General features: G+C 43.5%; 1 protein-coding gene across 1 annotated transcript; it reads right to left on the bottom strand.

The window, feature by feature from the left end:
* Nucleotides 1-763: 763 nt before the first annotated feature.
* On the bottom strand, nt 764-1,607 carry LOC127317638 (uncharacterized). Its single transcript, XM_051348207.2, has one exon. The coding sequence runs from the start codon at nt 1,450-1,452 to the stop codon at nt 994-996; it is 459 nt and encodes a 152-aa protein (XP_051204167.1). The 5' UTR covers nt 1,453-1,607; the 3' UTR covers nt 764-993.
* Nucleotides 1,608-15,876: the final 14,269 nt, after the last annotated feature.

Genomic DNA, 15,876 nt, shown 5'->3' with positions numbered 1-15,876 from the left:
ACAAGACGAAATCGCTTATGTAACAGACCCGTATAATTCTGCGTGTCGGAAAAAAAGATCGGCACGCCGAATATTCTCGTGTCCTACGCTATGCTATGATGATGAAACCATGATCTTGAGTTTATGTTTGTTTGTGTGATGGTTTTGTACAAAATATTCGATTCATATGTGTGTTTGTCTTTGCAAATTGCGTGTGGCACTGGCAGCCGGCCTGCGGCACCCTAATTTATGGCGTCTAAAAGTTTGTTGTCATTGGCATATAGTTTTTTATATCTGGAATGGATGCAACCGTTTGGCGTGTCGTAAAACTCCAAAACCGGTTGACACAAAAAAAAAAAACACGGCTAATGCAGCGAATGTTGGAGATGCTCTTGAGCCGAAAGAGAGTTACAGATTGCTTAAACAACAAAAAGTCATATACCTACATCAGGATCAACAAGCTAACTTTTGTTCTACAGCAACACTTCAGAAACATTTTTATACTACACTAGTAATCAAACTTTTTCAATGGATCAACTGCGTGACGTTGTGTAATCAGTAGAAATGCAACTGAAGTTTGTGTTTCAGGCAACTGTGAAATAGACAGTTCCATTTTTCGAGTATCAAATTCATGGGATGGAGTTGGTCAGCTTCGAAAAAGGGAACCGTCGATGTAGCAGAAAATGCAATCCTGACCAACTAAACTGAACCATTTGGCCTACAAGGCATCGGCACGATGTCAGTTGGGCAGCGCCACTATCACTGGGAACGAAAGAGGCATTCCTGATCCACAATTCAAATTAAAATTGCTCCGATGATTCACAAGCTGTTCCAATTACAACTGTTAGAACCAATGACGAAATCTCTGCATACCTCCTCCCACAACAAAAATAGGGGAGAAATAACAGTGACATTGCACCAAATTTACAGCGACGCTGCCTCTGTCTGCTAGGGCGAGAACCACAGCGTGCACGGTGCACGGTGCACGGCTGCACGCGCCGGCCACTTGAGAATTCAGAGGTCGGCGAACCAGTCGTCGTCCTGGTGGAGGTAGCGGCGGTACCGGTCGATGTCCTCGTCGGCGAGGCCGTAGCGGGCGCGCCAGTGCTCGAGCGTCGCCTCCGCCTCCCGCATGCTGGCCATGACCCTCTGGTACGCCACGTTGATCCGCTGGAAGTCCAGGTCGCTGTTGTCTTCTCCGTCGCCGTGGTGGCGCGCGACGTCCGGGTGGTACTGCAGCGCGAGGCGGTGGAAGGCCTTCTTGACCTCGCGCCTGGTGGCGCCCGGCGCCAGCCTCAGCGTCCGGTAGTGGTCCTCCTCCAGCCCGCCGGCTGTCCTCGCCGGCGTAGCCGCTCCGCGCATGCCGCCGCACCTTACCGACGGTGCCTTTCGTCTCCGCTGCAGCGGCGCTGAGGACGAGGACGTGGACGCGACGCGCAGCTGCAGCACTCCTCCTCCGGCGACGGTGGCCATGGGTGTAGGAGCGCGCCGAGAGAAGAGGATCGTGAATGGATCGATGGAGGAGATGAGCTGCGACGGAGTTTGTGGGAGCTTTTGGATCTGATCTTGTTGTTTTGGTTGACTGCTTGGAGCTGGAATGGGTGGGAATGGATGAGGTTGCCGCGTGGGTGGTGGCGTTTATATAGGACAAGAGGAGGCGGTTACGGTTGGTTTGGGCTACACATTGGTGTTGCTCGCACGTTCGGGCACACGGACGAAATTCCGATGTGGCGTCCATATCCGTCCGCTTTTCCTCACGCGGCACGCGTGCTGGCTGGGTTCCCCATTTTACACTGGACTAGCATATTTGCCCGTGCGTTGCTACGAGTTACTTTTAATATTATAAATAAATAAAATATGATGGCAATAGAACCACTATCTAGTACATCAAACTATTTAAAAGTACCAAGTTTGTAGCACTCAACCATACTTTGTAACTGAATCTTCGCTTTCTTATGGCTAGATATCCAATGTCATTAGTGGTAAGAAAAATTACCGCATGGAGAATGGAAGCAGACATGGTTTTCCATGTTGAAACCATTGATGATGACATTTACTTGTTTGCTTACAACACTTGAAGTTGCTTAAATGTTAGCTAAATTTATGTGTTTAATTTGTCATCTTTGAGCCCTCAGTAATAAACATAGCGGAGGCGGTTACCTCCATGTTGGTTTCTTTGGGGAAGCCCCCGCTATGATTAAAATGACCCCTCGGCATTCATGATTGAAGATGTAAATTGCGACTGAATATTTTATCCAACTCAGTATATTCCTGAAAATCATACAGGGTTGAAAAAATGCGTTATTCCAATGCTACTAATGCCAAACCACGACACCCAAATCAGTAGCAAACACAAAGCTTGGTTTCCAAAATTTGATGAGAATAAGGATTGGAAATATCTCTCACAAACCTTTAGTTTCCGGAAGAAGGAAGCAACCTGCGACTTTGGGCACGGTGCTGTTTATAATTTATATGCAAGTCTTGATGTTCTCGGGCCGCTCTTAACAGAACACACAAGTGTAATTACTGTACAAAGGATGATAAAAAGTGGAGGTCATGTTGACTTTGACCATTGAGCAAGCACCAAGCACCACCCTAATCAGTTGAATCGATTATGTCACACAATGCAGATGAACCCATCTTCCACAACCTTGCAAAACTGTAACTTAATTCCATATAATTTTTTACGGCTATCAAAATCATTAGTAGAAACAACATAAGGGGCAATTGTCACGGATCTACCTCACTCCGCGCTGTCTTCGTCATATAATCTTCAGACGTGCCAGGGCTGCCAAATCACCTCCAATTCAGCACAGACCTGTCCGTGGCCTTGTCACCTTGTCAGGGATAATGTCATCTAGGATTTTAAGAAAACAGCAACCTAGGCAATGTCATCTAGGATTTTAAGTACCACTCCTTTTATTTTTGTTGAGGCATACAGCAAAAAAAATCATTTTTTTTCATTGCAAGATTCAGTGGTAGGAGACAATTCAGCATCATGAGCTAACACAGATCAATCCAAAGGCACACTCCAGTGTATATCATGGGAAGAATAACACAGCCACCGCAGCACAGCGGCACGACCATGGCGCGAAGTGACACAGCTGAAGTTTCTCTCGTCTGACAATGTAGAATTTTGGAGGAAAAAAGTGACCGGTCTGTATGCATCTCCTCTCACAAAATTCAAAGGTCTCTAATGTGGAAACAACTAATGGTAGAGCAGAAGCATACGTCAGTGAAAAAAAGGATTTGTCCGGGTTACAGAACTTGGCAGTTTGTGCTGACGGTACAAGCACACACAAAATTGAGTTCTTCAGCCATCGCTCCTATACGCAAAATTCAGTTCTGCAGCCATCGCTCCTGTACGCAAAATTCAGTTCTTCAACCATCGCTCCTATTTTCTCTTCTCTTTTCAGTTTTGAAAGGATGAGAATCCATTACCAATCCACGAAGAAACAAATCGAAGGAAGCAGGTAGAAGCATCCAGATCCATGACTTTGAGCTAAAAATCCATGACCCGCGCGAGTGCAGATAGACCTGGCGGCGCTCAGGACGCTGTCACTCTGCTCCAACGCGTGGGACGCGGATAGGGTGATGATTTTACGCCCACGACCAGTGCGGCAACCGCGCCGGTGATCTGGGTGATGTCTCATTCTCGCCGGGACAGTGGTTGCTGGTGGGTTCCTGGTGGCCAGGATAGATCTGGCGACGCCGGAGTTAAAATCTTCCGTGCGTCCCGCGGTGGTCGCCGGCGTCTGAAAGCTCGATTTTCGATCTAAAACTCTGATTGATTTGATGCGGTTCAAATCCATAGATCCATATGTAAAGATTCGGAAAGGCAAGAAGAGAAGGGCTCGGGGCAGGTCGAGATTCCTCTGGAATAGGAAACCATGTCGTGGTCTCCCATAGGAGCGTGCTCTGAGCCAGATTCCGTACGGGAGTAGAATTCGTACGATCAAATTGTACGATAGTTTGGTACGAACAGACTCATACAGCGTCTGTCAGCAGGTGGGCCGGACACGGGAAGTCCCCTCCCTGAGTCTGTTCGTACAGAAATCGTAAGCATTTTATCGTACGTGAAGCATTTTCGGTTGGAATAATAAGGTGCAGCGCCAGTGCGAGCAGGGTTCGCGTCTGCGACGGAGGTGGGAGGGACGTGGACACGCGGTCTACACGGCGGACCACGTGACACACCGTTTCACTTGGCGGTGGCAGGGACTGTAATATTCTCAAACTTTCAGGGGTAAAATCGGGAAAAAGAAAAATGGACGACGGAAACAATCCTCCCTTTATTATTAGGTATAGACTAGGAAAAATTGCCCGTGCGTTGCACCGGGAGAAACAAATTCTCAAATGACTATAACAGACTATCTTTGTTGTGTTGGTCATATTTTCTTCCATTCATGGCTAGCATAATTTTTTTTTTTTTTGGAGCAACCGGCAGGAGCACTGCCTTTTCATTAAGCAAGAGGGAACAACAAGGTCCAAACTGTACAAAGAGAGGGCATTTTTAGATTAAGGTGGTAAAATGCCCAGAACCCACCATGAAGGACGAGCTACCAAAAAAGAGAACTAATCCGGATCGGCCGGGATGGCCGGGCCGAAGCCATTTATAGCACGATCCCTTTGGAGGATATCCTCGTTTGCTATGCTTGCGACCTCAAGGTAGGTAAGACGTTGTCCAGTGAAAATGCGCCGGTTTCGTTCCTTCCAAGCGTTCCAGAGCACATATAGGAACCGGCCGCTGATGCGCTTCTTTTCTTTCTGTGGCTTTTCTTTTATCATGTCGTTCCACCAGTCAGATATGGATTGGAAGTCAAGGCGTCGGTCATCAGAGGAGTCGCCATCCCAAGATTTGACAAGGTTCCAGACAGCCGCCGTGAACGGGCAGTTTCTGCAAAGGTGGTCAGCTGTCTCAGGCTAGCTGAGGCACAATGGGCATCGAGGGTCGTGAGGCCATCCTCGGATGGCAAGCATATCGGCGGTAAGGAGCTTTCCATGAAGGGCTAGCCAGCCAAACAACTTGCATTTGGGCTCGGCGTGTGCCGACCAAATCTTCATGGCATCGAAGCGGGCATGGGAGCCAAGGAATTGTGCCTCGTAGGCGGAGCTAGCGGTGTAGGTTGAATTGGCATTAAGCATCCAGAAGATGGTGTCCGGCAACTCGGGGGCAAGGTTGATGGAGTGAACGGCCTCCCAAACGTCGATATATTGCGCCAGCTGTTGAGGCGAGTTGAGGGACGCGACAGAGCGGATCCAGTTGTTTTCACTTAGCTCTTTGGCTACCGTACGGTTCTTCCTCGTGGCAATTCTGTAGAGGTCGGGCGCCCATTGAGATAGAGGGCCCCGAGCATACCAGTTGTCGTGCCAGAATTTGGCCGTCTCCCCGTTTCCAATGGTAACTTTAGTGGCGGCTCTGAAGAGGGACATGTCGGTGTCGTCGCATGGAAGTTTTGAGCCAGACCAAGCGCGGTCCGGATCAGTCCACTGGAGCCAAGGCCAACGTAATCGCAGGGCACGTCCATATCTCTCAATGTCCGGAATGCCGAGGCCCCCCAGCTTCTTTGGCCTGCATATCGTTCTCCAATTCACAAGAGCTTTCCCCTGGGCGGCATGTTCGCCCTCTTCACCGGCCCAGACGAATGTCCTGGCTAGCATAATCATACCTAATAAGATTAAATTGCATGCCCTTCGCCACACCAATTTGTAATACTGCATACTGCTAAAGATGTTGTGCGCCATCCTTAAATTTATTAAGTTACGAATTCAAACAAATTTTTATCAGGAAATATGTCTGCATGTTGCCGTGGCTCAATTAAAAAAAGGGTATATTCTTCCTCCAAGTAACACAACTAACCATCCCCTTCTAGCATAAAACGTTTTTATCTCATGGCCTTAACTTTTGAATGTAAATTGTTGGCACGACCCAAATTCCGTAACAAAAATCAAACGACCTGAATTACCGCTAGCCTTACCAAAAAAGGCTACAAAACAGCTATATCCACATGCACATGATAATAGCTCAACAGGTTTAATATTACACAAATAAAAATTAAATAAGTTGGAATAAGTATGTCATCTACTATTAGATTTAGTCTTTAATTTTATAATATTTTTAATTGATCTACTCTTTATGCTGGAGTACTACTTAATTTTAATTTTTCTTCTATTTAATATAAATTTTTAGACCTGACATTCTCCCACCTTGCCGGCAAGCTCTTGTCGTAGGACAATTTGATGACGTGTGGGTATGAAAATTAACTATTTGTTTGTTTGATTTTGATTTCAGATGTACTAACATTGACATCCATCTAAATATCTAATATATAGTTGATTGTATCTAGTAAGACATCAATAGTGACCTAATTGTCAATCCAACAACAACATACATGCATAAAGCCGATCATGTAGGTGTGCTGACATGACCAGCGACATAATCACATGCAAGAGAAATCGAAAATCTCACGTCGGTATCTTCTTTGACTTGCCTTATATCAGTATTCGCTAACTCTAACTCATTCTTTAGTGTTTGTTCAAAAACTCATGAGTTGCACATAGAGTACACCGTACAAAGCTGCTGCTCGGAGTACAATCCTGCACACTGTAGCCGAGCAGGCGACCAGCTCTGAACTTCCCTGGTAGCTTGTTTGCGCAACAAAAAAGAGTGCACAAATCCACTTGTATCTGAAATTGCACATGAGCTTGCAACAGTATCTTTTAAATCATGCATGAAATGGTTCTAGTATTAAAGTCGATTCTCTCCACTGATAGCCGTACGTATCTGGCTAATGTGGATTCTCTACCGATACCCATATCTGGATATGACCATGCAAGAGCACCAGCCGGCCGGCACAACGCGCGTGAGGCAGTGGGTACGTCGCGTGGGCACTGGGCAGGACTTGAGGGTTTGCAGCGCGCGCAGGGGCATTGGCCGGCGGAAAGAGTACAGGTGCGTCATGGTAGTTCACCGGAGGCTGGATCGATGGGAGGCAAAGTACACATGCGGGAGAGGGTAAGCTCGCTAATGGAGGTCCTCTAGGCGGTTGCCGGAAATCGAGCTGGAAGGTCGGCGACACTGTGCATGAGGTCGATTGACCTGCTGATGGGATTCCATCCCAAGTAGCTCCGGAAGCTGGTTGCGATTCTAGCATTGATCGTGTTGGTCCATGGGTACCACGCTCGAGCGGCTATATATGAACGTTTGTATGAACCTTGTTATGGACTCTTTTCCGAAGCAAGGCCGGCCGGAGACGATACAAAATCCCACGCGACCACGGGTGGCGGACGGAAGTACACGTACAAAGCGATAGGACGGGCGGAAACCAAGGATGAACACGATTTTGCGACCGCTTACGAACGGACGGACAAGATTTGGCGACGTACCAAACCAAACCAAACCACAGAAACACTTTTGCTTTTATTATTAGGTATAGATTTTGCTGGGAATAGGGGCTGTTTTGTGGTTCTGGAAGAAAATATGTGAAAAGATAGTTTTTAGCATTCACAGGTTGACCCGGTGCATATATTGCAAACATGGACCCCGGTCAAATGTTTTAGGTTTGACCTTTTTTTAGGAAAGAGTAGCAGCGTCATATTGGTATATTATGAAACTGCCTTTCAAAACCGATTCCGTGATACTAATTGAGTCTCATAAATATTTGTACCGTTTTCTATAAAGTTAATTAAACTTTTAGAAGTCTCATTTAAGACAAAAGCTAAAAATACATTTATCTGTGGACATGGGGAGTACTCCAGTTCTCAAAAACGGTTAAACACTAAACTCCCCCTCTACCACATATTTATACCATTTCCTTTTATCCGAATCTCAAAGCAAAATGTATGCCGATTGGAAACACCCACTGATATGGGCATTACTCTTCGGGTACCCAACATTGGCCAACCTTCTTTGGCCCAACAAGGAATTCATGAAGATCATCGCAACTCAAGATGGACCAATACGTCGGTTGTGATGGAGGAAATATAGAAGGAGACGGATTCTTGATGGATAAGGCAAGAAAACGTTGAATAAAGAAATGATAGATTAGATCTCATTGTAACAATAGTTGAATCCGAGCAGGACTTTCGGGACCTGGCCTCCTATATAAAGGCCAGGAGAGGGCCTGCCGGAGGATACCAATTCAACCAGCACAATCATGCATACACCAAACCCTAGAAACCTTGCTTTCAGGCGAGATCACTGATACGTCCAAAACGTATCTACTTTCCCGAACACTTTTGCTGTTGTTTTCCCTCTAATTTGTGTGGTTTGAATACAACTAACACGGACTAACGCTGTTTTCAGCAGAATTGCTGTGGTGTCTCGTTTTTGTGCAGAAATCCAACTTTCAGGAAAATTCCCGGAAAATATCGCAAAACTCATATTTCACCCGAAGACTCACGGAGCCAGAAGACGAGACGGAAGGGGGCCACGAGGGGCCCACACCTGCCCTAGGCGCGGGACAGGCTTGGCTGCGCCTAGGGGTGGTCTCGCCGCCTCGGCCAACCTCGGCCTCTCCTCCCGACTATATTAAACCTCCTGACCTGAAAACCGAGGGGGGATCGACTTTTTTTTTTTCCAGAAAGAGTTCCGTTGCTCCGCCACCACCAGAAACCTCAATCCGGGACCAGAAACTCTGTTCTGGCACCCTGCCGGGATGGAGATTTGGAGGAGATCATCGCCATCACCGACGCCTCTCCATCAACCATCCATGATTCCCCCATCCATGTGTGAGTAATTCCCTGGTGTATGCTGTAGGGGATGGTAGGGATTGGATGAGATTGGTCATGTAATAGCTATAAGATTGTTATTGGCATAGTGCCTAGTATCCGTTGTTAGTATTTTTGATATTGTTGCAACTTGTTATGCTTAATGCTTGTCAGTTTGGGCCTGAGTGCCATGATCTCAGATCTGAACATGTTATTGATTCATGATGACAATTATTGTTTTTGATCATACCTGCAAGTTGTATACACATATTGTTGTCCGGAACTCGAGGCCCCAAAGTGACAGAAATTGGGACAACCGGAGGGGATGGCTATGATGTGAGGATTACGTGTGTTCACGGAGTGTTAATGCTTTTCTCCGGTACTCTATTAAAAGGAGTACCTTAATTACCAGTAGTTTCCCTAGAGGCCCCGCTGCAACGGGCTGGTAGGACAAAAGATGTCGTGCAAGTTTCTCATTGCGAGCACGCACGACTAAATAGGAACACACGTCTATGTTTATATTATACTAGGATGCTTATATCATTATTACTTGCAATACCTATGTCTTGCTATTATATGGACTATCTCATTCATGCAGCGCCCGTTCATCCATCCCTGTGCCTACAGTATTTTAATCCTGCTGTCTACTGCAATCATCGTTACTGCTGTTTTCATTTCATTACTGTTGTTACTTCACTACTACTACTGCCATAAAACTGTTACTACTGATAGACTATTGCGAGCAAGTCTATTTCCAGGTGCAGGTGAATTGACAACTCATCTGTTAAAGCTTATAAATATTCTTTGGCTCCCCTTGTGTCGAATCAATAAATTTGGGTTTTACTTCTCTCGAAGACTATTGCGATCCCCTATACTTGTGGGTCATCAATGACTTCATTGAAGAATGTCATGCTACTAGAGATGCAAGCCCTATTAAAAGTCTTCTTGCAAGACGAGCTGTTAGATATAAACTGTCTCCGGATGCTAAGTTTGCCATATCTCTCATAAACATTAGAGATAAGGATTATGATTTCTCTCTGGATTTATCTTACATATCTATTGTTGAGAAAGAACCTTTTTGTGGTACTGGAAATGAAAGTGCTATGAAACATATGAATGAACTCTCTACTTTGAGTAATTTATTCTCTGATGATATTAAGAAACACACTTACTTTGTCACTAAAATTTTTCCTTTCTCTTTGAAAGGTGCAGCTAAAATTTGGTATGATAATCTGTCTCCTGGATCTATTGATAGTCCTATTGGTTTTGTTAATACTTTCTTTCAGAAATATTTCCCTGCTAGTGCTCAACATGCTACTCTGCAGAAAATCTTTGACTTTGTGCAGGTAGAAGGAGACAAATTGCCTGAATCTTGGGCAAGATTTTGTTCTTTAATTAGAGCACTACCTAGACATCCATTAGATAAAAATAAACTCCTTGATATATTCTATAATGGACTAACTGTTGAATCTAGAACATACCTGGATAGTTATGCTGGTTATGTTTTCTGGAAAAGAACTCCTGCCAAAGCTGAGAAATTATTGGCCAAAATAAGCCAAAATTATGATGATTGGACTATACCTGAGCCAACACCAACACCAAAGAAAAGGGGAATGATTGAATTAAATGATGAAGTGATGAGGGAAGCCAAGAAATCTCTTAAGGAGAAGGGTATTAAATCCGAAGATGTGAAGAATCTACCACCTATAGAAGAATTTTGTAAGCCAATCCCTCGTCCTTCCACTATTGAGGTACACTGTCTCCAACGTTTTAATAGTAGAGATATTTCCTACTCCAAACCTCCTGATCAATGCTTAGATGAATTTGATAATTATATTGTTAAGCAAGATAATTTTAATAAGGAGAGAGGATTTAGTGAACACATGGATACGTACACACACATCAGCCATCGTTGGATTGTCCTTTGAGATTCTGCCATCTCAATTTCTAAACTGACGGCGACACATGGTGTTAAACAGAATCTCCTTTTCTTTTGTCTGTTCTGGACGCGGTGCGTTCTCTATCATTCCCCTCTCTCTTCCCGAACGCAACTAGAAAGGTCCCGTGAGCCATGCCTTCTAGCCGGCGGACGAGGCACGGCGGTCGAGGACGGACGGCGCTGCGCGTGTGGAGCTCCAATTGAACAAAAATCAAAATGTTCATATGATGAAACAATGAACAAAATATGCATTTGGAAAATCTTTAAAAAAATACAAAAAGAACAAAAAAATAACACGGAGTAGAGGCCCAAAACTCTGTGAACGTGTTTCAACAATCAAATAATCCCTCAAAAAGAAGTATCAGCAAATAGCAGACCCAAACATTACAGGTTTGAGGGCAGACAAAGCACGAACCAGGCCATATAATTTCTGAAATACCAAGGCATGGATTCTGTCAAGGGTGAGCAGGCACACTTGGATAATCAACCAAATCTCATGTAATCAGTTTAGGAACGCTCCAGCACCCGTCTAGAAAGAAGAAAATTATCACAGAGAAGCGTAAAAAGAAATCAAATTTTTTTGCTCATGTAGTGCTCGTATTTGTCCAAACACAACAAAAATTGGGCGCGACCTGAAAGGAGTCAAGGAGGCAGCTGAGGTGATTCTCGTTCCCCATCCTGCGCCCTCGTATTTGCCAATTTGCAGACCACAGGAGGGGAGGGTCTGGTGGTTTGGGGACATCGTCGAAGGTGCAGTACTCTGCCGCTATGCATCATCTCACGGAGGAAAAACGCTGTTAGACACGTGTCACCCAGTTATCGCGTGCTCACATATACATGTGATCACCGGGATTCATCCGTTTTAATAAGAGAGTGGAAAATCATCTAATGGAAAATTCTAGTGCTATCAATAATTTGCATGATATTGTGGAAAGAACCTCTAATGATGTTAAAATGCTTGTTAAACATTTCCATATGGTTCAAACTCAAATTGATCAGCTCACTAAAGTGCAAAAATATTTGCTAGTTAATGCTTCTAGGGAAAAACATGCTTATGAAATAAGCACTAGAAGTGGTGCTTCTACTCAGGATCCTTTATATCCCGAGGGACATCCAAAGAGAATTGAACAAGATTCTCAGCGAGCTAATGATGCTAGGACTAAGTTTAAGAAAAAGAAGAAGAAACATAAAACTATTGTAGAATCCTCTGAACCTGCTAAAGACCCTAATAGTATATCTATCTCTGATGCTAAAACTGAAAGTGGTAATGATAAAAATGATGCTTCCGATAAAGAAGAAATTGAAGAGGAGCCTGAAAAGCAAACTAAAAATACAAAGTACACTAAGGAAGATTTCATTGCTAATAAACATGGTAGTGAGAGAGAACCTTGGGTGCAAAAACCACTGCCTTTTCCTGATAAGAAACACAAATCAAAGGAGGAAGAACACTATAACAAGTTCTATGAATGGATGAAATCTTTGTTTTTGCAAATTCCTTTGATTGATGCTATTAAATTACCTCCTTATTCAAAGTATATGAAAGATATTGTCTCTAATAAAAGGAAGATTCCTAATGAGGAAATCTCCACTATGCTTGCTAAATATTCTTTTAATGGCAAGGTTCCAAATAAGCTTGGAGATCCAGGTATACCCACTATTCCATGCTCCATCAAAAATAATTATGTTAGAACTGCTTTGTGTGACTTGGGAGCGGGAGTTAGTGTTATGCCTTTTTCTCTCTATAAGAGACTTGATCTAGAAAAATTAATACCAACTGATATATCCTTGTAAATGGCTGATAAGTCTACTACTATTCCTGTTGGTATATGTGAGGATGTTCCTGTTCAAGTGGCTCATAATTGTATGATATTAACCGACTTTGTTGTGCTGGAAATGCCTGAAGATGATAATATGTCTATTATTCTTAGGAGACCTTTTCTTAACACTGCAGGGGTTGTTATTGATTGCAACCAAGGAAAAGTAACTTTTAATGTTGATGACAAAGAGCACAAAGTTTATTTTCCAAAGAAGATTGATAGGAAATATGGTCTAAATTCAATTATTAATATTGAGACCATCCAGATTGGGAAATTTCATTTGCCTATGCCAATGCCCAAGAAAGAGAATTATATTGTCATGATTGGAACTATCCCTATCAAGATTGAGGTAACATAATCATTTATTGAAATGCAAAGTTTTGTTTCATATAAAATTGTTTTGATAACATGACTTGATCAACCTTGTTAACAAAGTGATTTTGAATGAATGAAACTATGTTTTCACCTATGTTCCATTGATTAATTACATATTAGAATGTTTTAGAGCTCCTGTAGATTTGGTTTTGAATTTGTTTTCCATCATTCCATAATTGTTTTCCTGTGTTAGAATCATTATTCAAATTCTAAAAATTGCCCAAAAATAAAGTTTCTTGAAAAATTCCAAAAAACCTTTGCAAAAAATTTACGCATGAAAAGGGGCAGAGAGGCACCTAGGGCGACCCAGGGGGACCCACCAGGCCACCACACCATGTGGTGGCGCGGGGGACACCCAGGCCGCGCCAAGGCCTGGTGTTGGCCCCTGGCTCTCCACTTACTCTCCCTGCCATTCTACTCTCTCTCCCAAAAAAACACATCAACATTGCTCAAACTCGTGTTCTTGCTGTTCGTGCTCGCGATTTTTGATCTCCTTGCTCAGCCCATCTTTCCTGCTGAAATTTGGAGCATTTTCTCTTCGGTATGTGACTCCTCCGATTATCCAAGTAGAAATTTGTTTAGTGGAGTATTTCTTGAGTATTTTGCTGCTGTAGGTGACATGTTAAGTGAGCTTGCATGCCTGTATTATGTTTAGATAAGTTGTTTTGATGCATGTTTAGTCCTCTTGCAAGTCTCCATAGTGTTCCCCTTCGTTTGTTTGTCTTAAAACCATTTTTTATGAGATTTGCTAAAAAAATTAGAGAAGAAGGATGGACAACCATACCTATGGAGAAATCTTTGAGAGAGAAGCACCAAGGTCAACAAGGCCTTCAAGATACTGCTCAATTTAGGCCATCCTATAATGAAGATCTTATTGCACCAAGCATAGGTGAGAGGGATGATGGAGATGCACATCCATCCACATTCCCTTGTACTAACTTTATGAGAGATGCATGGATCTATGAGGATTTCTTGATCCTTGTTAGCAGGGTTGGTTTGACTACATACATGAATGATGAGAGTGACCAATATGCTTTGCTCACTAAGACCTTTGTTGAGAGTTTTTCCTTTCATAACTCTGCCTTCAGGCCATATGTTGAATTTAAAATCTATAATATGCATGTTACTATGCCCTTGTCAAGATTTTGTGATATCATAGGTATTTCTATGTTTGGGACAACGAAGAGGATCAAAGACAATCCTGCTGATTTGCTGGAGCTCTACCGAGAGGTGACAAATGATGATGACTGCAGAGCCCAGCGTGGCAAGATAAGGAACATTCAACTCCCAGCTATTTGATACTTTGCTTATTACCTTGCCACTAGTATTATTGGTAGGGAAAACACTAGTAATATTTCTCATTATCATTTGGCTTTTCTAACTACTGCGCTCAATAATAGTACTAAGTACAACCTTGGTGCTCTCATTGCTCGTCACTTAGCTGCTAGAGGACCCATCTATGGAGGAATTATTGCTGCACGTATTATAGCTGCTTTGGATCTTCCTGTTGATCAAATGATGTATTGTTGGCACCACAGAGACTTGATCTTGCTGCTATGAAAGTCCATCAATTTGTTACCGCTGACTCTTGTGCAGGAGGTCTAGTCTATAGAATGTTATTTACTGATGGAGATGAAAGGGAAGTTCCCCTGCCACAATCTAATTTGTTTAGTATTCACAGGATGCCGTGGTCGCACTCAAAGGAGGAGTTGGACGAGCAGTTGCGTCTGCTTGGGTTCCATGGGCAACACCAGGAGGAGGAGGCGGCCACTGATGACTACGCCGTGCATTACACCGGGGCGTCCTCGAGTTCATATCGGGACGAAGGTGCTTCTTCATCGTACTATGGAGGCGCCACTTCTTGGCCCGCCTGGGATTGATCTCCACTTAGGACAAAACCTAATCCTGGGGGGAGGTATACCGCCATCTCACTCATCGATACATCATATTCCGTCGGAACTTTGTATATCCATGTTTCGCTTTCTTTTGTTGTTGTTCTTGTTTAGTTTATTTCTGTAATTTCTCTTTTATTGAATCTTGGAAGTTGTTACTACTTTAATAACCTCTCCTTATACTTTTTATTTCGTTTTAATACCAAGGATAGCCTCTAATAGGAAGGAGGTAAGAATTGGGGAAGTTGCTGTCCCAAAACAGATTCTGTGATGTCACCAAAAAAATTCGTATTCCCAGCCAGAACATCATATTGAGCTGCCAATTTTTGAGCATATGCCCAAGATTGTTATATAACTTTCATTACTTTTGCACTTTTCGATTTGAGCAACAGAAGATTTTCAAAAACATCGATCTTTGCCTGCTGTCACTACAAAGGAAAACAATTTTTTTGACAAATCACTTTCGTCATGTTAAGGCCAATTTTCGTCAAGGATTACTTCGCGGTGACAAAATTTGATCGTCATGGGGTTCGTCAAGGAAGCTCCGTCATAAAATATCGGGGGTGACGGTATGCATTTTTTCGTCAACGTCAAATGTTTGATGGTGACGACCTGCAAATTCGTCAACATCAAAGGTTCATTGTTGACAGACAGGTTTGTCACGAAAAATTGCAACTTTCGTCAATATCTAAATCTTGGGAAGTTTCTGATTGGTCCAAAAAAAGCATACGTGGCCTTACATGTGGGTCCATTTGGCTTCTGACAACATGGGTCCGACGGCGCTGACATGGATATCTGTCATGTGGGACCGGCATGGTGCTGACTGGTGGGACCCACAAAATATTATGACAAGCTGGACCCACAATATTCTGACCGGTGGGATCCACAAAATTCAGACAAGTGGGACCAGGTTGTTGCCGACATATGGGTCCCAATAATGCTGACTGGTGGGGCCCACAAATTCTGACAAGTGGGACCAGAAATTGGTGCCACGTGGTTTCATTTAATAGTGACGTTGTGACATTTTCCGTCACCTTTTGAATTTGACAAAATTTGAGAGCATTTGAATTATTTGCGAAATTTGGGAAACAAAAAAACTGGCGAAATATCAAAAAGTAGACAATAAATATCATACTTAAATGGTGGCACAAGAAGTATATATGTCTCT

This window comes from Lolium perenne, chromosome 7, assembly GCF_019359855.2.
Source record: "Lolium perenne isolate Kyuss_39 chromosome 7, Kyuss_2.0, whole genome shotgun sequence".
NCBI classification, from domain to species: Eukaryota; Viridiplantae; Streptophyta; class Magnoliopsida; order Poales; family Poaceae; genus Lolium; species Lolium perenne.
The sequence above is the reverse complement of the archived record's forward strand: the minus strand, read 5'-3'. Positions and strand labels throughout refer to the sequence as shown.

Coding starts and splice junctions, on each gene's coding strand:
- LOC127317638 (XM_051348207.2), bottom strand. CDS start 1,452: ATGGCCACCGTCGCCGGAGGAGGAGTGCTGCAGCTGCGCGTCGCGTCC.